The sequence below is a fragment of the Salvelinus alpinus genome, chromosome 34 (genome assembly GCF_045679555.1).
Source record: "Salvelinus alpinus chromosome 34, SLU_Salpinus.1, whole genome shotgun sequence".
NCBI lineage: Eukaryota > Metazoa > Chordata > Actinopteri > Salmoniformes > Salmonidae > Salvelinus > Salvelinus alpinus.
In genome coordinates this window covers 13,793,191-13,815,441 of record NC_092119.1, presented here as the reverse complement: position 1 = coordinate 13,815,441, position 22,251 = coordinate 13,793,191, and the positions used below count along the sequence as shown (strand labels likewise).

Below are 22,251 nucleotides of genomic sequence, written 5' to 3'. Positions count from 1 at the left end.
TAAGTATTTTGTCTTGCCTATTCACCCTCTGAATGGCACACATACACAACTCATGTCTCAATTGTCAAGGCTTAACAATCCTTCTTCAACCTGTCTTCTCCTCTTCATCTACACTGATTAAAGTGGATTTAACAAGTGACATCAATAAGGATCATAGCTTTCACCTGGATTCAACTGGTCAGTAGGACATGGAAAGAGCAGGTGTACTTAATGTTTTGTATACTCAGTGTATTTGCATAGTGTATAACTGCAGAAATACATTACGATAGTTTCCCCCCTGCTCAAGCAAGCTATGCTACAACATTCCTTTGCTAGGTTTGGCCCATCTCAATGAACTAACCTCCTTGCCACCCCATGCTTCTGTGCCTGACCTCCCCTCCCCTCACCCCTGACCTCTGACCCTGTGGCATGTCCCCAGGCTCGGCTGCTCTCCCCTGACTTTGGGAAGCACCTGTTGGAGGTGGATGAGCTGCTCCAGAAGCAGGCTCTGGTGGAGGCCGACATCACTGTGCAGGCAGAAAGAGTGCACGACTCCAACGCGGCTGCTCTCAAGTTTGCCAATGGAGATAGTAAGAACATTCCTATTGCTTCCACTGTCCCTCTTAGCTACCTGTTATGTACTCGGGCCGTACATATCATCTAACAAAAGAGGGTAACACGTTACATTCAATATTTTTTAAGGATACCTTCATGTAAAGTGTTACCAAAATATATCTTCATGTAGTGTTACCAAAATATATCTTAATATAGTGTTACCAAAATATATCTTCATGTAAAGTGTTACCAAAATATATCTTAATGTAGTGTTACCAAAATATATCTTCATGTAAAGTGTTATCAAAATATATCTTAATGTAGTGTTACCAAAATATATCTTCATGTAGTGTTATCAAAATATATCTTAATGTAGTGTTACCAAAATATATCTTCATGTAAAGTGTTATCAAAATATATCTTCATGTAAAGTGTTACCAAAATATATCTTCATGTAAAGTGTTACCAAAATATATCTTCATGTAAAGTGTTACCAAAATATATCTTCATGTAAAGTGTTATCAAAATATATCTTCATGTAAAGTGTTACCAAAATATATCTTCATGTAAAGTGTTACCAAAATATATCTTCATGTAAAGTGTTACCAAAATATATCTTCATGTAAAGTGTTATCAAAATATATCTTCATGTAAAGTGTTACCAAAATATATCTTCATGTAAAGTGTTACCAAAATATATCTTCATGTAAAGTGTAACCCAAGATATATTTGAATGTAAAGTATAATCCAACTCAGTGGTCTTGTGGTTAGTTTCCGCCCTGAGATTGGAAAGTGGGGGATCCATTATCAATGCATAACATGAAGTCATGTTTTGACCCACCTCCCCCCTCTCTCTCCCAGGCTACAAGCCCTGTGACCCCCAGGTGATTAAGGACCGGGTGCAGCACCTGGACCTGTGTTACCAGGAGCTGTGTGCCCTTGCGGCCCAACGCCGCGCTCGCCTTGAGCAGTCCCGACGCCTCTGGAACTTCTTCTGGGAGGTAGGTAGTCTAGAGGCTGGAAAGAAGGGCTTGCAACTGGAGGGTTGTGCCCTTGAACAAGGGACTTAACCCCTAAAGTACTCCATTGGTGCTGCACTGCGGAGGACCATGTCCTCCAAACTCTCTCTCTGTGTGTACGTGTGTGTCTCAAGGGGTTTGGGATAAAGGAAAAATACAAACGTTAGTGTATCTGAGACAATTGACAATAAAGTATATTATGTCTTATCTCAGATGGCCGAGCTGGAGAGCTGGATCAAGGAGAAAGAGCATATCTTCTCCTCGCTGGACTACGGCAAGGACCTGACCAGTGTGCTGGTCCTGCAGAGCAAACACAGTGCCTTCGAGAACGAGCTGGGGGCTCGCCGTGCACACCTGCAGGAGATCATGGACGAGGGTGATAAGATGATCCAGGCCAGACACTTCGGGGCGCCCCAGGTCAGTTGGTAGAGGGTGCTGGGCTTAGGTTGTAGAGTGTGGCACTTGCAACGCCAGGGTCGTGGGTTTGATTCCTGCTGGTGTCCCCGTTACTTAAATGTATGCATGCAGTACTTTAAGTTGCTTTGGATAAAATTCTAAATGAAATATATTTTATTATTGTATATATTAGGTTGGGGATTGCATGGAGGACGTGAGGCGTCAGTGGCAGCAGCTGGAGGAACTGGCAGCGTTCAGAAGGCAGAACCTCCAGGACACCCAGCGGTTCTTCCAGTTCCAGGGAGACGCTGAAGACCTGAAGGCCGGGCTGCTGGATGCCAAGAGGCAGATGACTAGTGATGACATGGGCCATGATGAGTATACCACCCAGAGGCTGCTGAAGAGACACCGAGACCTCCGGAACGATGTCGCCAAGAACGGAGCCACCATCGATGCTCTGACCAAACAGGTGAATGAATGAACTGACTGACAGAATGGCTGATTGGGGGTGTGTCCGAAATGGCACCCTATTCCCAGGGCAAGTAATTTACTATGTAAGGAGTAGGGTACCATTTCGGACACACCTTAGTTTGTTTTACTGTACTACTTAAAGGTGCAATCAGCAGTTGCTACATCCATTTTTGGATTTAAAAGTGAATGATATGCACCCATCAATTCTTGAAGAATATAACTTATAAATGCCTCATGAGCTTAGTTCAAATATAGTACAAAATATAAGCTTGTTTTACTCCAATGTTTGTAAACAAAGTAAAACGTAAAACAAACACTGTATAGCCTAAAAACATAGTTAAAACTATAATGTTGATATCATGGATGGTCAGTACTTGCATCCACAGCTCTGTCTTTGAATTTGAGAGTGGTTACATTTCTCCAGCAATGTATGTATATGGCAAATACACTTTAAAATACACTTGAACTTGACCAGGCGGCGGCGCTACCCGAGGAGCTGCGCAACACGCCTGACATCCAAAGACGTCTGAAGGACATCAGAGACCTGTACATGGAGCTAATGTCCCTGTGTGACCTGAGGCAGAAGAAGCTGGATGATGCCATGGCCCTCTACACAATCTTCAGTGAGACAGACTCCTGTGAGCTGTGGATGGGCCAGAAGGAGACCTTGTTGGTGGGGCTGGACGTACCGGAGAATCTAGAGGATCTGGAGGTGGTGCAGAACAGGTACAAACCACAGTTATGAAACAGTATGAAGGTTGGAGAGGAAGTGGTGCAGAACACGTACAAACCATTCTGCTTACATTGCAGACAAATTGCACAGATTATCAGATCGTATCATATGGTTTGGGTCCCTGCAATGTTAAACACGACTTCCACATTTGTAGAGATCTGACACCAATCATATCTGTATATTTGCTCTAGTGCAGGGGTCCCCAACTGGTGGCCCGCAGGCCCGAATTTGGCCCATGGGTGATTTTATTTGGCCATCCATGTTTTCAGAGTAAAAAAATATAGATTCTTTAAATATTTGTTTTAATTGTTCGACATGTAGACTGTAAAAACACCACCAAATCAGCTCCAAGTGATTTTTATTTAAGAAATCTGCTCCAAAGTATTCCCATGCATAATAGAGAGATATACAATGTACTGTATGTGATCGTATAACAATGTAAGCAAGGTTTGAAAGGATTATGTTTTAGTCAAATATTATATCTGTTTGGGCTTCTTGCAGTCAATTTGCAGTCTGTGGCTGATGAGCCCTGCTCTACTGCACACTGTATGATGTATTGATTACTATGTTTTCTCTTCTTAGGTTGAGTATTCTTGGTTCAGATATGGCTAATGTCCAGACGCGTGTTGATGATGTCAACAAAGCAGTGAAGCAGCTTGAGGACAGCAGACACCCTTGTACCAAAGAGGTGAAGGAATGCCAGTTGAGACTTAATAAGAGGTGAGACTCAGGCGGATGTCTTCTTCTTATTATTTATCCATAGTCCACAGTCTTTCCCCCCCTGCGTTATTAATATTGACTCTCTCCTCTGCTTCCCTTCTCTTCCAGGTGGAAGGCCTTCAAGGCCATGGTTGAGGACAAGAAGCGGAAGGTGGATTCAGCTCTCAGCTACCACAACTATGGACTGGAGTGTGACGAGACAGAGGCCTGGATCAGGGACAAAACCCGGGTCATCAAGTCTACCCAGGACCTGGGCAACGACCTGAACGCTGTGATGACCATCCAGAGGAAACTCTACGGCATGGAGCGGGACCTGGCTGCCATCGAAGACAAGCTCAACTTCCTGAGGAGCGAGGCGGACCAGCTGGCCAAGGACCACCCAGACAACGCTGCAGACATCCTGTCTAGGAGAGCCGAGCTGGACGCAGCCTGGGATAACCTGAGGGCCACACTGAAGGACCGGGAGGTGTGTTTGTGTTTGTGTGTGAGTGTGTGTGTGTGTGTGTGTGTGTGTGTTTGCTATCTGGAGTTGATCCCCTCAAACAACAACAAATTGACTATTAAAGTTGTATTGTATTGTAGGACTCTCTGGGAGAGGTGTCCAAACTGCAGACCTTCCTACAGGACATGGATGACTTCCAGTCCTGGCTCTTCAAGACCCAGAAGGCCGTGGCATCCGAGGACATGCCTGAGACCCTGCCCCAGGCTGAGCAGCTGCTGAACCTCCACGATGATGTATATGATGACATGGATGCTCATGAGGAGGACTACCACAAGGTTAGTTTCAGTTTAGGATTTAAACTACAGTTTACACTGAAGTCCTAACACAAGGGTAGCCCTTTACACTCATACCTGTATACGGATTGAAGATGGCAGATTTGGACACTGATAAGCGCCTTTTGGAACGCAGTGGCTGTACAGTAACATGCTATACATGATGTTAGAGCTCAGGCTCTGCACTTCACAGCTCTCTATGGGTTTTGACTGACAGCCGTTCTGAACTTGAGCACCGCATGTGACAACAAGTTGCCCCCATCCCTCCCACTAATTGGGCAACTTTTGCAAATTTTTGGTTGCCTGAGTGAGGGAAATGGTGTAAATTAAGATGACTCAATGTATTTTGAAAGATGTGGATTATTATAAAATAGGCTATACAACATGCACAGCATCAGATTAGCCAAAAATGTGATAGCACATTTGGATGGAGCCGAGCAGACACCCTGGATGGATCCGAGCAGACACCCTGGATGGAGCCGAGCAGACACCCTGGATGGAGCCGAGCAGACACCCTGGATGGAGCCGAGCAGACACCCTGGATGGAGCCGAGCAGACACCCTGGATGGATCCGAGCAGACACCCTGGGTGGAGCCGAGCAGACACCCTGGGTGGAGCCGAGCAGACACCCTGGGTGGATCCGAGCAGACACCCTGGGTGGATCCGAGCAGACACCCTGGGTGGAGCCGAGCAGACACCCTGGGTGGAGCCGAGCAGACACCCTGGGTGGAGCCGAGCAGACACCCTGGGTGGAGCCGAGCAGACACCCTGGGTGGAGCCGAGCAGACACCCTGGGTGGAGCCGAGCAGACACCCTGGGTGGATCCGAGCAGACACCCTGGGTGGATCCGAGCAGACACCCTGGGTGGATCCGAGCAGACACCCTGGGTGGATCCGAGCAGACACCCTGGGTGGATCCGAGCAGACACCCTGGGTGGATCCGAGCAGACACCCTGGATGGATCCGAGCAGACACCCTGGATGGATCCGAGCAGGCCCTGAAGTAGCAGGAGGACTTTGTCTGCGCCATGGACGCCAACATGGTTGTCGCATGGAAGCCTTTAGCTTAGCGTATTTACTTGACGCAAAGTCACCATAAATTCAAATCATATGCATAATTGACAGTGCCAGACAGCACATGCAACCCGAATGCAGTTAATAAACCCTACAGGAAAACCCTACAGTATAGCCTATAAAAGAACATGTGGCTCTTTCAGCTGTCATTGTGCATCTTCAGACAGTCACAGATTTGATAGACCTATGCACAATTCACTACATAGGGCCTTGGCATCTCTGCCACAGATGTGAAGTCTATTAACAATTCAGAGGCAAAAATACTATCTTCTCCTGTCCTATAGAGCCTAGGCTATTTTCCTATCCAGTCTCATTCCCACTGAAACCCCAAATCATGACTCCTGCCTCACATGAAAATTCCTAACTTTATTTTGTAATCCATAGGTTGCATTATCAAAGCACATCTCTTGCATATGCATGTTAAAATGCCATATAACATTTTCCCCGCTTCTCTGTGCTGTCTTGTACTTGCTGCCCACATGAGAGCATGGCCAGCAGCATACCACCCTGCATCCCAGTGCTGGCTTACCTCTGAAGCAAAGCAGGGTTGGTCTTGGGCAGTCACTGGATGGGAGACCAGATGCTACTGAAAGGGGTGTTAAAGGGCCAGTAGGAGGCACCCTTTCCTGGTCCACAGGGCAGTGATTGGGGACATTGCCTTGTGTAGGATGTTATTTTTCAGATGGGATGTTAAACAGGTGTCCTGACCCCATTATTGTAAGAGTAGGGGTGTTGACCCTGGTGTCCTGGCTAAATTCCCAATCTGGTCACCTAATCATACCCAGCTTACAATTGGTGCTTTCCTCCTCTCCTGTGTAACTTTTTTTGTTGCTGTAAATGAGAATGTGTTCCCAGTCAACTAACCTGGTTAAATAAATACAAATAAAGAGCTTTGGTAGAGAATGTGTGATCAACAAACAGTATGAGAGTAAATATGGATATTTTTTAACAGAGTTGGTCCAAGTTAAGATAAATACCTTGATATTTAAACTGTTTCCACTCTTCATCTCCCCCTTATTCATGAGCTGATCTGTATAATCATCAACTCGATTTAGCCAAATATAGGAGATACTTCAGCCTACTGCTGAAATGTTCTGCCGATCAAAGATAGTCTGAAATCTTTAAGTAGTTGCGCAGCCAAGCCGACAAGGTGGCACAGCTCCCCTCTTATTTGGGGAAAACCCTTTAAACAAATGTGCACTTCCGATATTTGAGGTATTTCCCGGTACACTCGGGATAAAAACAATTTATTCCCGGTATTGAAACTTGGTCGAAATGTTTCAAAATATGAATCCCTTACGTACAGTTATACGATGACATGGCGTCATACCCAGTGGTGTAAAGTACTTAAGCAAAAATACTTTAAAGTACTACTTAAGTCATTTTTTGGGGGTATCTATACTTGACTATACTCTATACTTGACTCTATACTTGACTGGATAAAAGGAACACCTATGTGAGAATGCTGTTCATCGACTACAGCTCAGCGTTTAACACCATAGTGCCCACGAAGCTCATCACTAAGCTAAGGACTCTGGGACTAAACATCTCCCTCTGCAACTGGATCCTGGACTTCCTGATGGGCTGCCCCCAGGTGGTAAGAGTAGGAAACAATACGTCTGCCACGCTGATCCTTAACACTGGGGCCCCTCAGGGGTGTGTACTTAGTCCCCTCCTGTATTCCCTGTTCATCCACGACTGCGTGGCCAAACACGACTCCAACACCATCATTAAGTTTGCTGACGACAAACAGTGGTAGGTACTCGTTACATTTTGAATGCTAAACTGGACAGGAAAATGGTCCAATTCACACACTTATTAAGAGAACATCTGTCACGGCCGTTGAAAGAAGTGGACCAAGGTGCTGCGTGGTGAGCGTACATTTTCTCTTTTATTAGAATGTCGCCAACAAAACAAGAAACGAAAGAAACAACCGTGAAGTTTACAGGGCTATAGTGCCACTAACAAAGTTAACTACCCACACTGAAAGGAGGGAAAAAGGGCTACCTAAGTATGATTCCCAATCAGAGACAACGATAGACAGCTGACCCTGATTGAGAACCATACCCGGCCAAAACATAGAAAACAAAGCATAGAATGCCCACCCCAAATCACACCCTGACCAAACCAAATAGAGACATAAAAAGGCTCTCTAAGGTCAGGGCGTGACAACATCCCTGGTCATCCCTACTGCCTCTGATCTGGCAGACTCACTCTAAACCCGTGCTTAGTTTGGTAAATTATGTCTGAGTGGTGGTGTGCCCCTGGCTATCTGTAAATAAAAAAATAAAAAAACAAAATGACCGTCTGGTTTGCTTAATATAAAGGAATTTGAAATGATTTATACTTGTACATTTACTTTTGATACTTAAGTATATTTAAAACCAAATACTTTTAGACTTTTACTCAAGTAGTATTTTACAGGGTGACTTTCACTTTTACTTGAGTCATTTTCTATTAAGGTATCTTTACTTTTACTCAAGTATGACACTTGGGTACGTTTTCCACCACTGGCCATGCCCTGGGTTGTTCTGAACAGAATGAGCCTATGTTTGTCGATTGTGAAGAACATTTGCAGCGGTGGACCTGAATGTACGCATGACTCTTTTCTATGTGCACCAAAATTATAAATCTGTTCTCTGAATTGCCCTGTGAAAGCCTATCACTGTAAGGTCATATTTTATAACTTAGCTAGTCATGTTGGCAATAGAACAAGTTATGCCCACCTGACCCAGATTGTGATTTATAATGGGCCATTTTTGGATTGAATAAACTACAACAGTAATTGTGTGATGGCGGGGATGCAGGGCTGTGTTCCAAACAAAACAACTACAAGTGTACTTTTTCTAGTTCCTCAACGGCACAGCTAGGAGAGATCAAAAAATAAGCTTATAATTTAACTATTTTTTTGGTCATAAAAGTACATTAGAATGTCCTAGGAACTGTGCACATTTTGGAGAGGTGCTTGGCCAGTTGGAGACACCAGTTAGACCTCTCACTCAAACCCTTGTCATTTTTTGGGGTCTTATCTACCCCACATTTTCCCGTAATATTCTTATCATGTTACTGAATTTATCCAGAGTATTTTCAGATTTCGTTATTAACAAATGTGTGGAAAAGTACAGTACATGTCAAATCCACATCAAATCAACAGTGTAATGTTTGGATTCAGTCTTGTGTCAGGTGAACTGGTGTGTCCTCTACTTTGGTCTCATCATTTCCCCATAATATCCTAACTCTTCCCTTTCAGTTGCTACCATGCTTATGCAGATGCATTTCATATGTCTTCTGTAAGAACATTTACAATTTAGTCTTATCCAAAAAAGAGTTATAGATAGAACAGCGGGTATGGTTCACAACAGTTAGGAAAATTGACATATTACAAAAACGTATTTGATGTGGAACAGCAAGCATAATTCAATCCAATTCAAGTCAATTCAATTTATTTCAGGTGAGGGACACAGGCGTGGCGGTAACCCAGGGCCAGCTGGATGACCCTCAGTACCAGGAGCTGGACAAGAGGCTGAAAGGTCTGGACCGCGGCTGGGACGAGCTACACAAGATGTGGGACAGCAGGAAGGGCTTCCTGGACCAGGGCCTGGGCTTCCAGCTGTTCATGAGGGACACCAAGCAGGTGGAGACCATCCTCAACAACCAGGTAAGATAACTTGTTCTCATTGACTTATTTAGCTAAATAAAGGTTTACAAACATCCTCAACCACTAGATAAGATTAACCAATGTTGTGATACCAAGTCGTTATTGTAAAAGATAATTTGTTTTCAGTGATTTGCAAGACTTACTAAAGGTTTACAACAACCAGGTAAGAAGATAAAAAATATTGTAATTTTTCCTTCCATAATCATTTCCCTAATGTATTTGTATTTCATTTGTATTGTGGGTTTTACTGTGAATGCTGGAGTGAGTAAGATGTTCTATGTATTCATTACATATGGCCAGAGTTGGGGAGTAATGGATTACAAAAAAACTGCAATCCGTTACGTTACCAGCAAAAATATTGTAATCAGATTACCGATACTTTTGAAAAACTAGATGATTAATTCTTTGCGGAAAAAAATGACATTCAAATCAGCATTGAAATAGGCGCAAGTTTAAGTTTGTTCCGCCTGAGTGAGTCTGCCCACAAGTCAGAGACTACTATAATGACACACCATATGTGTTTGATGGATCGCGGGAAAAGAGCAGGAATAGGTTTTTGTAGGCTACAGTGCAAGCTATGTCTTCCAATGGTGCAACTGCTACACACACACACACACACACACACACACACACACACACACACACACACACACACACACACACACACACACACACACACACACACACACACACACACACACACACACACACACACACACACACACACACACACACACACACACTCTCTCTCTCTCTCTCTCTCTCTGTGTGGTTACAGTAGGATAACGTATGTCAATGGTTTAAGGAACAGCAGTAACATCAGGCAGGATTTAGGCTACCAACTGCCTAGCCAGTTGTAGCTCAATCTTGGGTGCAATGATCACGTTCCCGCACTGACTGACTGTGTGGAGGCTCATTGATGTAACATTACGTTAGCCTACATGATACACTAGTAAAGTAATTAAATATATAGCTGTCGGCTATATTAGCCACGACTTACCGTTCTTTGTGCAGCTTGTTCAACTGTTTCTCAGCTAGCACAATTTGATTGGCTGCTGTCCGATTCAAACTGTAATCCGTTAAATGAAGAGTTGATGCGCTGCACACTTTTTTAAATAGCATAATTTTTTATATTTGGGCTTGGGGAGGGTATCAAGTCAGTTTGGGGAGGGTATCAAGTCAGCTTGGGGAGGGTATCAAGTCAGTTTGGGGAGGGTATCAAGTCAGCTTGGGGAGGTATCAAGTCAGCTTGGGGAGGGTATCAAGTCAGTTTGGGGAGGGTATCAAGTCAGCTTGGGGAGGGTATCAAGTCAGTTTGGGGAGGGTATCAAGTCAGCTTGGGGAGGGTATCAAGTCAGTTTGGGGAGGGTATCAAGTCAGCTTGGGGAGGGTATCAAGTCAGCTTGGGGAGGGTATCAAGTCAGCTTGGGGAGGGTATCAAGTCAGCTTGGGGAGGGTATCAAGTCAGCTTGGGGAGGTTATCAAGTCAGCTTGGGGAGGGTATCAAGTCAGCTTGGGGAGGGTATCAAGTCAGCTTGGGGAGGGTATCAAGTCAGTTTGGGGAGGGTATCAAGTCAGCTTGGGGAGGGTATCAAGTCAGCTTGGGGAGGGTATCAAGTCAGTTTGGGGAGGGTATCAAGTCAGCTTGGGGAGGGTATCAAGTCAGCTTGGGGAGGGTATCAAGTCAGTTTGGGGAGGGTATCAAGTCAGCTTGGGGAGGGTATCAAGTCAGGTCGAGTCATAAGGCTCAAGTCCAAGTCAAGTCACGAGTCATTGGTGTTAAAGTCAAAGTCGAGTTGCAAGTCATCATATTTGTGACTCGAGTCTGACTCGAGTCCAAGTCATGTGACTCGAGTCCACACCTCTGGCAACTTCTGTCGGCATCCTAAGATTCAACTTGAATAAACGTTTGGAGGTAAGGACGACAGCAGTGGTGTACCCTACGGGCTATACATTTATCACTTATTTTTATGTCTACAGTACATAGCACATTGATGTGAATCACGCTGATGTTCTCTCATTTAGCTATTTGTGCCTGATGGATTGTGGCTTTTATGGATGGCTGTTCACAAATGTATATGTGTATTTTAACCCAATAATTGTTGAATTGAAGTTTAAGCTGCCTATCAATCATTGTCCCAGCCTATGGATTCAAAGTTTGAGGGAGTTCCTCTCTTCTACACTCCTCCGTAGAATTGTGCTCCATACTATCAACAACTAGTTTATTGTTTATTGCTCAATGTAATTTGTACTGATTCCCCCCAAAATCCATAAGCCTAACGGACACATGCTCAAACTCGTACACTTTTGATAGACTTAAATGAGCAATCTGTAGTTGATACATTCATTTTTGTACTTATAAATTAATGATTTCCTTTTTTAAATGTTTTTTTAAAATTTAACTAGGCAATTCAGTTAAGAACAAATTCTTATTTACAATGACGGCCTACCCCGTCATAAACCTGAACGATGCTGGGCCAATTGTGCGCCACCCTATGGGACTCCCAATCACGGCCGGTTGTGATACAGCCTGGAATCAAACCAGGGTGTCTGTAGTGACGCCTCTAGCACTGACATGCAGTGCCTTAGACCGCTGCACCACTCTTAAAAGGAAAGTAATCCGATTACATTCCTCAGGTTGGGTAATCCAAAAGTTACATTGCTGATTAGAATTTTGGACAGGTAACTAGTAACTGTAATGGATTACATTTAGAAATAACCTACCCAAGCACATGGCAAATAAAGTGAACATTTGAAACATGGAATGTAAATGGAGTTAAAAACCCAATGGAAATGGATAACTGTACAGCAGAAAATAAACTATGTGACTGAAACACTGATTTGTTTGTGACAGTATGGCTACAGCAATACACACTGACAAGCCTGACACCCTGGACGGAGCAGATATTTGATTGATGGATTAATTAATGAATTGTTTGTCACTCTGTGGCAGGAGTACACTTTGGCCCACACAGACAAGCACGACACCCTGGATGGAGCCGAGCAGGCCCTAAAGAAGCACGAGGACTTTGTCTGCACCATGGACGCCAACATGGAGAAGCTTGCCAGCACACTTGAGGGGGGACAGAGATTGGTGAACAGCGGGAACCTCTACTCCCCCAAGGTCCAGGACAAGATGGACTCCATCCATGACAGGTCGGTCTTTTTCTGAAATAATATTTGCTTAATTACCTTAATAACGAAAATGGGAAGCAAAATCACCCTCCAAAAGACATCAGTTTTCTTTGAAAAGACAGGACAGTTGAAAATAAATCAAATAAAACATGTTAGTATATTATCCATAAATGAATATAAATGGCCCCCTCTTTTATTCTTTTGATTCGAGTGTCAGTCATGGGTTTACAATGGGTCACCCTCTATCTGTCTGTACTTCCACGGAAAAAATCTCTACACTGCACTACCTGACCTATTGACCTTTACTTGTTCTCCAGGAGCAGCTTGGTCTGTTCCCTCAGTAGTGAGTGTTAAGCACATAGAGTAGTTCAGCTAGCTATTATCCTGCCACTCTCAGGAGAATGAAACACATAGGTTGTGTCCCAAATGGCACCCTATTCCCTACACAGTGCATTACTTACTACATACTGTAAGTGGACTATAAAGGGAATAGGGTGCCATTTGGGATGCAACCATACTATAGAGTAGTTCAGCAAGCTATTAGCCTGCCATTTTGAGTCAGCTAGGTCAGCAATACAACACTACATTGTTCCAGTGGAGGGGGAGAGAGCAAGTGGATGCTCTTTCTCCCATTAACGTACGCCATCACCATCTGATCCGATTCCACTCTAAGGGAGACAGGAGGGGGGCACCAGACGCCTGCTATGATGGGTATTGATCCCAGAGAGAGTGCTCTTCACTGGGTTGCTTCAAAGAGCAGGGGCTGTAATTGGAAAGGCTCAGTAGGGGATTGCATGTGTTTTTTACTTCTGAAGGTAAACACCCCACCATCGATCTCTGTTGTCGGGACCTGGGTCGTGTTCATTAGGCACCAAACGAAAGGAAATGGACTGAAACAGAAAGGGACTACCTGGAATGAGATATGCTCATTTTTGTTTTCTGTTACAAAATGTTTTTATAATGCTTTCCGTTGTGTGCCCTACTGAACACAACCTTGCGGATATGGGAGTGAGTGTAATGTGTTATTCTGTTGTGCCTCTGTGTGTTTGATCTGCAGGTACATCAAGAACCGAGGCAAAGCCAACGAGGTGACAGGGATCCTCAAGGATAACCGTGATCTTCAACACTTCCTGCAAAACACTCAGGATGTAAGTTATTTTATTCATTTTCTGGGGACACAATAGATAGATGTGTTCCTGTCTACTTCTTACTAGTGTTCCTGTCTACTTCTTACTTCGTCTTCTACTTCTTGTCTGTGCTGACTCTGTATTGCTCTCCCTCTCTCCATCCTCTCCCTCTCTCCATCCTCTCCCTCTCTCCATCCTCTCCCTCTCCACCTCTTCCTCCTCCACCCGTCATCCCTCCGTCTCTCTCTCCAGCTGACTCTGTGGATAAACGAGAAGATGTTGACTGCTCAGGACGTGTCGTACGACGGGGACAGGAACCTTCACACCAAGTGGAAGAAGCATCAGGCCTTCATGGCTGAGCTGGCCTCCAACAAAGACTGGCTCAACAAGATAGACCAGGTGTGTGTATGCGTGTGCGTGAGTGTGTGTCTGCGTGTGTGTCTGCGTGTGTGTGTGTGTGTGTGTGTGTGTGTGTGTGTGTGTGTGTGTGTGTGTGTGTGTGTGTGTGTGTGTGTGTGTGTGTGTGTGTGTGTGTGTGTGTGTGTGTGTGTGTGTGTGTGTGTGTGTGTAAGGTGACATATCTACACTGAGCTAGTCAGAGCCTGTTCTCTACTCTCTCCGCTATGGTATCAGTTACTGTTAATCCTTGCTATATGCCACATGCTATAATAAGTCAGAATGTTGTCCCCTGAATGTCACCTACTAACATCATCCTTGCTCTTCATAAAGGCATCTAGACAAACTGGCTTCTGTTTCTGTTTACTTGATTAAAATAATAATGTAAAAAGTAAGAATCAATCAATCAAATGTATTGATAAAGCCTTTTTTACATAAGCAGATGTCACAAAGTGCTGTACAGAAACCCAGCCTAAAACCCCAACAGCAAGCAATGCAGATGTAGAAGCACGGTGGCTAGGAAAAAGCCAGAATGGCCCACAGGGCAGGATCTCCTGTTTCTGTAGCATGTCCTGGACATTAGTCTATCACAGTAATCATATAGTGTATCCCATCATAATCCTTATCATACATGTACCCTGCTTGTCATCCACAGGAGCTGATGGATTCTATAAAAAGTAAGAATGTTTCTCCTGAATGTGGCCTTTCTAATCTCCCCTTGATGTCATCAACATCCACACAGGAGGGTCAGGAACTGATGGACTCCAAGCCTGATTTTGCGCCAATCGTGACGGTGCGTCTGGCCAAGCTGCATGAGCTGTGGGACAAGCTGGAGTCCACTGCCGAGGACAAGGCCTGTCTCTTGTTTGATGCTAACCGCTCCGAGCTGTTTGACCAGAGTCAGGCCGACATGAAGAAGTGGCTGGCTGAGCTGCAGAAGGAACTACAGGGAGACGACGAGGTCAAGGACCTCACCAACGCCAACATCCTGCTCAAAAAGCACCAGGTATGTGTGTGAAGGGGTGTGTCTGTGTAGAGGGGTGTGTCTGTGTAGAGGGGTGTGTCTGTGTGTGTGGAGGGGTGTGTCTGTGTGTGTGGAGGGGTGTGTCTGTGTGGAGGGGTGTGTCTATGTAGAGGGGTGTGTCTGTGTGGAGGGGTGTGTCTGTGTAGAGGGGTGTGTTGCTGTGTGGAGGGGTGTGTCTGTGTGTGTGGAGGGGTGTGTCTGTGTGTGTGGAGGGGTGTGTCTGTGTGTGTGGAGGGGTGTGTCTGTGTGTGTGGAGGGGTGTGTTGCTGTGTGGAGGGGTGTGTTGCTGTGTGGAGGGGTGTGTTGCTGTGTGGAGGGGTGTGTCTGTGTGGAGGGGTGTGTCTGTGTGGAGGGGTGTGTCTGTGTGTGTGGAGGGGTGTGTCTGTGTGTGTGGAGGGGTGTGTCTGTGTGTGTGGAGGGGTGTGTCTGTGTGGAGGGGTGTGTCTGTGTGGAGGGGTGTGTTGCTGTGTATGGAGGGATGTGTCTGTGTAGAGGGGTGTGTCTGTGTGGAGGGGTGTGTCTGTGTGTGTGGAGGGGTGTGTCTGTGTGTGTGGAGGGGTGTGTCTGTGTGTGTGGAGGGGTGTGTTGCTGTGTGGAGGGGTGTGTCTGTGTGGAGGGGTGTGTCTGTGTGTGTGGAGGGGTGTGTCTGTCAAAAGTTGTGTCCCCTGATCTGGAGCCTGTTCAAATTGTAACACTCTCAACTCTGGACCATATGTCCCCTGGTGACCCCTGGTGACCCCTGTACTGTTGAGTTCCAATCTCCTTTAAGAAAAAAAATTGTGCCCTATGTCTGCCTAGCCGCTCTAACCGCTCTAGCCCCCACCCCCCACCTCCAGCAAACAGAGAACCACGTGCGTGACCGGGCCAGGGAGCTGGAGGACCTCCAGGAGGCTGTCCAGAAGCATGGTGGCCCAGCCGGGAGCAGGGAGGACCAGCCGGAGCTGGAGGCTGAGCAGCAGGCCATCCAGAGGGACTTCCAGCAGCTCCTCACCCCCCTGGCCCAGCGCAGGGGCAAGCTGGAGGCAGCCAAGGCCGTGCATCAGTTCTACCGGGACCTGGCTGATGAGATTGTGAGGATGCCTTTCAGCTTATCGTCAACCCCATTATAGCATTGTTTTTACTATCTGAAACCTGTCAGAATGCTTTCTCAGAGAAATGCTGACATGAACACTGTGTTATCCCTCACTGCTCCCTCTCTCTCTCTCTCTCTCTCTCTCTCTCTCTCTCTCTCTCTCTCTCTCTCTCTCTATCTCCCTCTCTCTCTCTCTCTCTCTCTCTCTGTCTCTCTCTCTGCCGGTCTATCGTAGCTCTGGGTAGAGGAGAGGTTGCCCCTTGCGATGTCAGATGAACATGGCAGCAACCTCCAGACGGTCCAATTGCTTTTGAAGAAGAACCAGACGTTACAGAGGGAGATGAAGGGCCACCAGCCGCGGGTGGATGAGGTGTTGGAGCGTGGCCGGAGGATGGCATCAGCCGCTACAGAGGAGGGCGGGCCGGAGGCAGAGCGTATTGGAGAGCAGGTGTGCGCACACACACCAGTGGAGGCTGCTGAGGGGAGGACAGCTCATAATAATGGCTGGAATGGAGCCAATGGAATGGTATCAAACACATCAAACATGTGGTTTCCATGTGGTTGTTAACATTCCATTGACTCCATTCCAGCCATTTATATGAATCGTCCTCCCCTTAGCAGCCTCCACGGACACACACACTACGCTGATTCGGTGAGCGAGTTTATTAGCATTGGCGATGTCGTACCCACAGCAACTATTAAAACATTCCCAAACCAGAAACCGTGGATTGATGGCAGCATGCACGTGAAACTGAAAGCGCGAACCACTAATTTTAATCAGGGCAAGGTGACCGGAAACATGACCGAATACAAACAGTGTAGCTATTCCCTCCGCAAGGCAATCAAACAAGCTAAGCGTCAGTATAGAGACAAAGTAGAGTTGCAATTCAACGGCTCAGACACAAGAGGTATGTGGCAGGGTCTACAGTCAATCACGGACTACAAAAAGAAAACCAGCCCCGTCGCGGACCAGGATGTCTTGCTCCCAGACAGACTAAACAACTTCTTTGCCCGCTTTGAGGACAATACAGTGCCACTGACATGGCCCACTATCAAAACCTGCGGGCTCTCCTTCACTGCAGCCAACGTGAGCAAAACATTTAAACGTGTTAACCCTCGCAAGGCTGCAGGCCCAGACGGCATCCCCAGCCTCGTCCTCAGAGCATGCGCAGACCAGCTTGCTGGTCTGTTTACGGACATATTCAATCAATCCTTATTCCAGTCTGCTGTTCCCACATGCTTCAAGAGGGCCACCATTGTTCCTGTTCCCAAGAAAGCTAAGGTAACTGAGCTAAACGACTACCGCCCCGTAGCACTCACTTCTGTCATCATGAAGTGATTTGAGAGACTAGTCAAGGACCATATCACCTCCACCCTACCTGACACCCTAGACCCACTCCAATTTGCTTACCGCCCCAATAGGTCAACAGACGGCGCAATCGCAACCACTCTGCACACTGCCCTAACCCATCTGGACAAGAGGAATACCTATTTGAGAATGCTGTTCATCGACTACAGCTCAGCATTTAACACCATAGTACCCTCCAAACTCGTCATCAAGCTCGAGACCCTGAGTCTCGACCCCGCACTGTGCAACTGGGTACTGGACTTCCTGACGGGCCGCCCCCAGGTGGTGAGGGTAGGTAACAACATCTCCACTCCCCCTATCCACATCGACGGGACAGTAGTGGAGAGGGTAGTAAGTTTTAAGTTCCTCGGCGTACACATCACGGACAAACTGAATTGGTCCACCCACACAGACAGCGTGGTGAAGAAGGCGCCCTTCTTGACCTCAGGAGGCTGAAGAAATTCGGGTTGTCACCAAAAACACTCACAAACTTTTACAGATGCACAATCGAGAGCATCCTGTCAGGCTGTATCACCGTCTGGTACGGCAACTGCTCCACCCACAACCGTAAGGCTCTCCAGAGGGTAGTGAGGTCTGCACAACGCATCACCGGGGGCAAACTACCTGCCCTCCAGGACACCTACACCACCCGATGTCACAGGAAGGCCATAAAGATCATCAAGGACAACAACCACCCGAGCCACTGCCTGTTCACCCCGCTATCATCCAGAAGGCGAGGTCAGTACAGGTGCATCAAAGCTGGGACCGAGAGACTGAAAAACAGCTTCTATCTCAAGGCCATCAGACTGTTAAACAGCCATCACTAACATTGAGATTACTCGTTGGTTATTACTGCATTGTCGGAACTAGAAGCACAAGCATTTCGCTACACTCGCATTAACATCTGCTAACCATATGTATGTGACAAATAAAATTTGATTTGATTTTGACACACACACACACACACACACACACACACACACACACACACACACACACACACACACACACACACACACACACACACACACACACACACACACACACTTGTTCACACACATACTCTCTCCCTTTCCTATTTCCTTCAACCCTGGTTATCGGTTTGTTTTTGTTTTTGAGACTGTGTGTTTTCTTTGTGTTCTATATTGTAAAGCATCTGTATAAAGGGCTATAGAAAACCTGTGTATTGCTTTGATTCCAGGTGAAGGAGCTGAAGGAGGTGTGGGCCAGGCTACAGGATGAGATGGCTAAGAGGAGAGACCGGCTGAATGGATCTAACCGGGCCCAGCAGTACTACAACGATGCTGACGAGGCAGAAGCCTGGATAGGAGAGCAGGAACTCTACATGATTGCTGATGACAAGGCCAAGGTCAGGACGGAAGGGGAGAGGAAAGAGTGGAAGGGGAGAGGGGAGGAGAGGGGAGGGGAGGAAGGGAGGAGAGGGGAGAAGGGGAAGAGAGGAAGGGGAGAGGACAGAGTGGAAGGGGAGAGGAAAGAGATGAAGGGGAGAGGAAAGAGAGGAAGGGGAGAGGAAAGAGTGGAAGGGGAGAGGGGAGGAGAGGAGAGGGGAGGGGAGGAGAGGGGAGGAGGGGAAGAGAGGAGAGAGGAATTGAGGAGGTGAGGAGAGAGGAGGTGAGGGGAAAGGAGGTGAGGGGAGGGAGGAGGAGAGGAGGCAGAGGCCTGGATAGGACAGCAGGAACTCTGATGACAGGGCCAAGGTACTATTCACATAAGATGTTTAGAACTATCAGGTAGCTACATTGATTAATTTCAGAGTGGTTTTATTTCCCTTTATAGCAAACCAAGTGGTGGGGATGCTGTTTGGCTGGAAAACAAAAGGCAGGTTGTGACTTTAAAGGGTTAATTTGTTCTCCACCATTCGCCAGGATGAGCAGAGTGCCATGTTGATGTTGAAGCGTCACCTGATAGTGAAGCAGGCTGTAGATGTCTACTCAGACTCCATCCAGAAGCTGTCTGACCGTGCTCAGAAGATGCTGAATGAAGACCACCCTAATGGGTGAGTGGAACCCAGACACCAGGGTTCAGTCATCTTACCTTGTGTACTACAGTGTAGCTGTCACTACCTTCTCTGTAGGCCTCAGAGTATTCAAGACTATGTTGCATAAATTTATTAATCCATTTTAGAATTGGTCTCTTGTTCCTCACTATGTAACAGTATATTTGAGAGATGGAGGGTGTGGTTATGATTGTGTCTCTAACCAATCAAAGATCAGACAGCTATGAAACAGTAAAGCCATGATGCATGATGATGACACGTCTCATCTTGTCAGTCACTCTCTCTTTCTCCTCTCTCTATCCTGATCTCTCTCTCTCAAATTCAATTCAATTATCTCTTTCTCTCTCTCAATTCAATTCAATTATCTATCTTTCTCTTCTCTTCTCTCTCTCTCCTCCCTCTCCCTCTCTGTCTCTCATTCTCTCTTTCTCTCTTTCTCTTTCCCTCTCTCTCTCTCTCTCCCTCTCTCCCCATAGTGAATCTATCATCCGTCGTCAGGGCCAGGTAGATAAGCAGTACGCTGGTCTGAAGGACTTGGCAGAAGACCGCAGGAGGAAGCTGGACCATGTCTATCATCACTTCCTGCTGAGCCGAGAGGTGGAGGATCTGGAGCACTGGATCGCTGAGAGGGACGTGGTGGCCTCCTCACAGGAGATGGGACAGGACCTGGACCATGTTACAGTGAGGAGGGAGAGGATGGGAGGGAGCGAGGGATGTGGTGGCCTCCTCACAGGAGATGAGACAGAACCTGGATCATATTACAGTGAGGAGGGAGAGAGGGATGTGGTGGCCTCCTCACAGGAGATGAGACAGAACCTGGATCATGTTACAGTGAGGAGGGAGGGAGAGGATGGGAGGGAGCGAGGGATGTGGTGGCCTCCTCACAGGAGATGAGACAGAACCTGGATCATATTACAGTGAGGAGGGAGAGAGGGATGTGGTGGCCTCCTCACAGGAGATGAGACAGAACCTGGACCATGTTACAGTGAGGAGGGAGGGAGAGGATGGGAGGGAGCGAGGGATGTGGTGGCCTCCTCACAGGAGATGAGACAGAACCTGGATCATATTACAGTGAGGAGGGAGAGAGGGATGTGGTGGCCTCCTCACAGGAGATGAGACAGAACCTGGACCATGTTACAGTGAGGAGGGAGGGAGAGGATGGGAGGGAGCGAGGGATGTGGTGGCCTCCTCACAGGAGATGAGACAGAACCTGGATCATGTTACAGTGAGGAGGGAGGGAGAGGATGGGAGGGAGGGAGGGATGTGGTGGCCTCCTCACAGGAGATGAGACAGAACCTGGATCATGTTACAGTGAGGAGGGAGGGAGAGGATGGGAGGGAGGGAGGGATGTGGTGGCCTCCTCACAGGAGATGAGACAGGACCTGGATCATGTTACAGTGAGGAGGGAGGGAGAGGATGGGAGAGAGCGAGGGATGTGGTGGCCTCCTCACAGGAGATGAGACAGAACCTGGACCATGTTACAGTGAGGAGGGAGGGAGAGGATGGGAGGGAGCGAGGGATGTGGTGGCCTCCTCACAGGAGATGAGACAGAACCTGGATCATGTTACAGTGAGGAGGGAGGGAGAGGATGGGAGGGATGTGGTGGCCTCCTCACAGGAGATGAGACAGAACCTGGATCATGTTACAGTGAGGAGGGAGGGAGAGGATGGGAGGGATGTGGTGGCCTCCTCACAGGAGATGAGACAGAACCTGGATCATGTTACAGTGAGGAGGGAGGGAGAGGATGGGAGGGAGGGAAGGATGTGGTGGCCTCCTCACAGGAGATGAGACAGAACCTGGATCATGTTACAGTGAGGAGGGAGGGAGAGGATGGGAGGGAGGGAGGGATGTGGTGGCCTCCTCACAGGAGATGAGACAGAACCTGGATCATGTTACAGTGAGGAGGGAGGGAGAGGATGGGAGGGAGGGAGGGATGTGGTGGCCTCCTCACAGGAGATGAGACAGGACCTGGATCATGTTACAGTGAGGAGGGAGGGAGAGGATGGGAGGGAGGGAGGGATGTGGTGGCCTCCTCACAGGAGATGAGACAGAACCTGGATCATGTTACAGTGAGGAGGGAGGGAGAGGATGGGAGGGAGGGATGGGAGGGAGGGATGTGGTGGCATCCTCACAGGAGATGAGACAGAACCTGGATCATGTTATAGTGAGGAGGGAGGGAGAGGATGGGAGGGAGGGAGGGAGGGCTAGGACCTCTGGAGGGGTTCAATGAGCTTCCCAGGGGTACTGAAGCTGGGGAAAACTAACAAGTCAATTTAAAGTTCTAGGTAGCTGAAGGGATAGAGATAAAGATAAAGATAGAGAATGGTCCAAGCATGTCCCACCTTGTATTAGTTCTCTCTGTAATGTTCTGTATTCTTATGAAGTATATCCACGCTCTTATAATTGCTTTATTATCTTCACATTTTTAAGATGATTTTATTTTCCGTTTCCTTCTCCAAATAAAAAACGTCCAGATCCTGAGGGACAAGTTCCGTGACTTTTCCCGGGAGACAGGGATGGTGGGACAGGAGCGGGTGGACTATGTGAACCAGACCATAGATGAGCTGATCAAAGCGGGCCACGCGGAGGCTGCTGCCATGGCTGATTGGAGGGACAGCGTCAACGAGAGCTGGGCTGACCTGCTGGAACTCATAGACACCCGAGTTCAGCTCCTACAGGCCTCCCACGACCTGCTCAAGTCAGTCTGCACACAAATGACGGCAAATGATTCATCAATGCCACTAACTGTTTTTGG

General features: G+C 47.1%; 1 protein-coding gene across 4 annotated transcripts in view; it reads left to right on the top strand.

Moving 5' to 3' along the window:
• Nucleotides 1-22,251, top strand: part of LOC139563805 (spectrin beta chain, erythrocytic-like) — a 90,497-nt gene that overhangs the window by 47,718 nt on the left and 20,528 nt on the right. For all 4 annotated transcript variants that reach the window (XM_071382728.1, XM_071382726.1, XM_071382729.1 and 1 more), the window contains 19 exons: nucleotides 419-569; nucleotides 1,396-1,535; nucleotides 1,767-1,970; nucleotides 2,143-2,418; nucleotides 2,896-3,146; nucleotides 3,736-3,873; nucleotides 3,982-4,339; nucleotides 4,456-4,650; nucleotides 9,171-9,377; nucleotides 12,331-12,533; nucleotides 13,570-13,660; nucleotides 13,892-14,038; nucleotides 14,778-15,041; nucleotides 15,896-16,129; nucleotides 16,367-16,579; nucleotides 18,681-18,848; nucleotides 19,366-19,496; nucleotides 19,973-20,177; nucleotides 21,971-22,194. In XM_071382728.1, coding sequence (XP_071238829.1) covers nucleotides 419-569; nucleotides 1,396-1,535; nucleotides 1,767-1,970; nucleotides 2,143-2,418; nucleotides 2,896-3,146; nucleotides 3,736-3,873; nucleotides 3,982-4,339; nucleotides 4,456-4,650; nucleotides 9,171-9,377; nucleotides 12,331-12,533; nucleotides 13,570-13,660; nucleotides 13,892-14,038; nucleotides 14,778-15,041; nucleotides 15,896-16,129; nucleotides 16,367-16,579; nucleotides 18,681-18,848; nucleotides 19,366-19,496; nucleotides 19,973-20,177; nucleotides 21,971-22,194 — 3,800 coding nt within the window. The remainder of the gene's footprint in view (nucleotides 1-418; nucleotides 570-1,395; nucleotides 1,536-1,766; nucleotides 1,971-2,142; nucleotides 2,419-2,895; nucleotides 3,147-3,735; nucleotides 3,874-3,981; nucleotides 4,340-4,455; nucleotides 4,651-9,170; nucleotides 9,378-12,330; nucleotides 12,534-13,569; nucleotides 13,661-13,891; nucleotides 14,039-14,777; nucleotides 15,042-15,895; nucleotides 16,130-16,366; nucleotides 16,580-18,680; nucleotides 18,849-19,365; nucleotides 19,497-19,972; nucleotides 20,178-21,970; nucleotides 22,195-22,251) is intronic.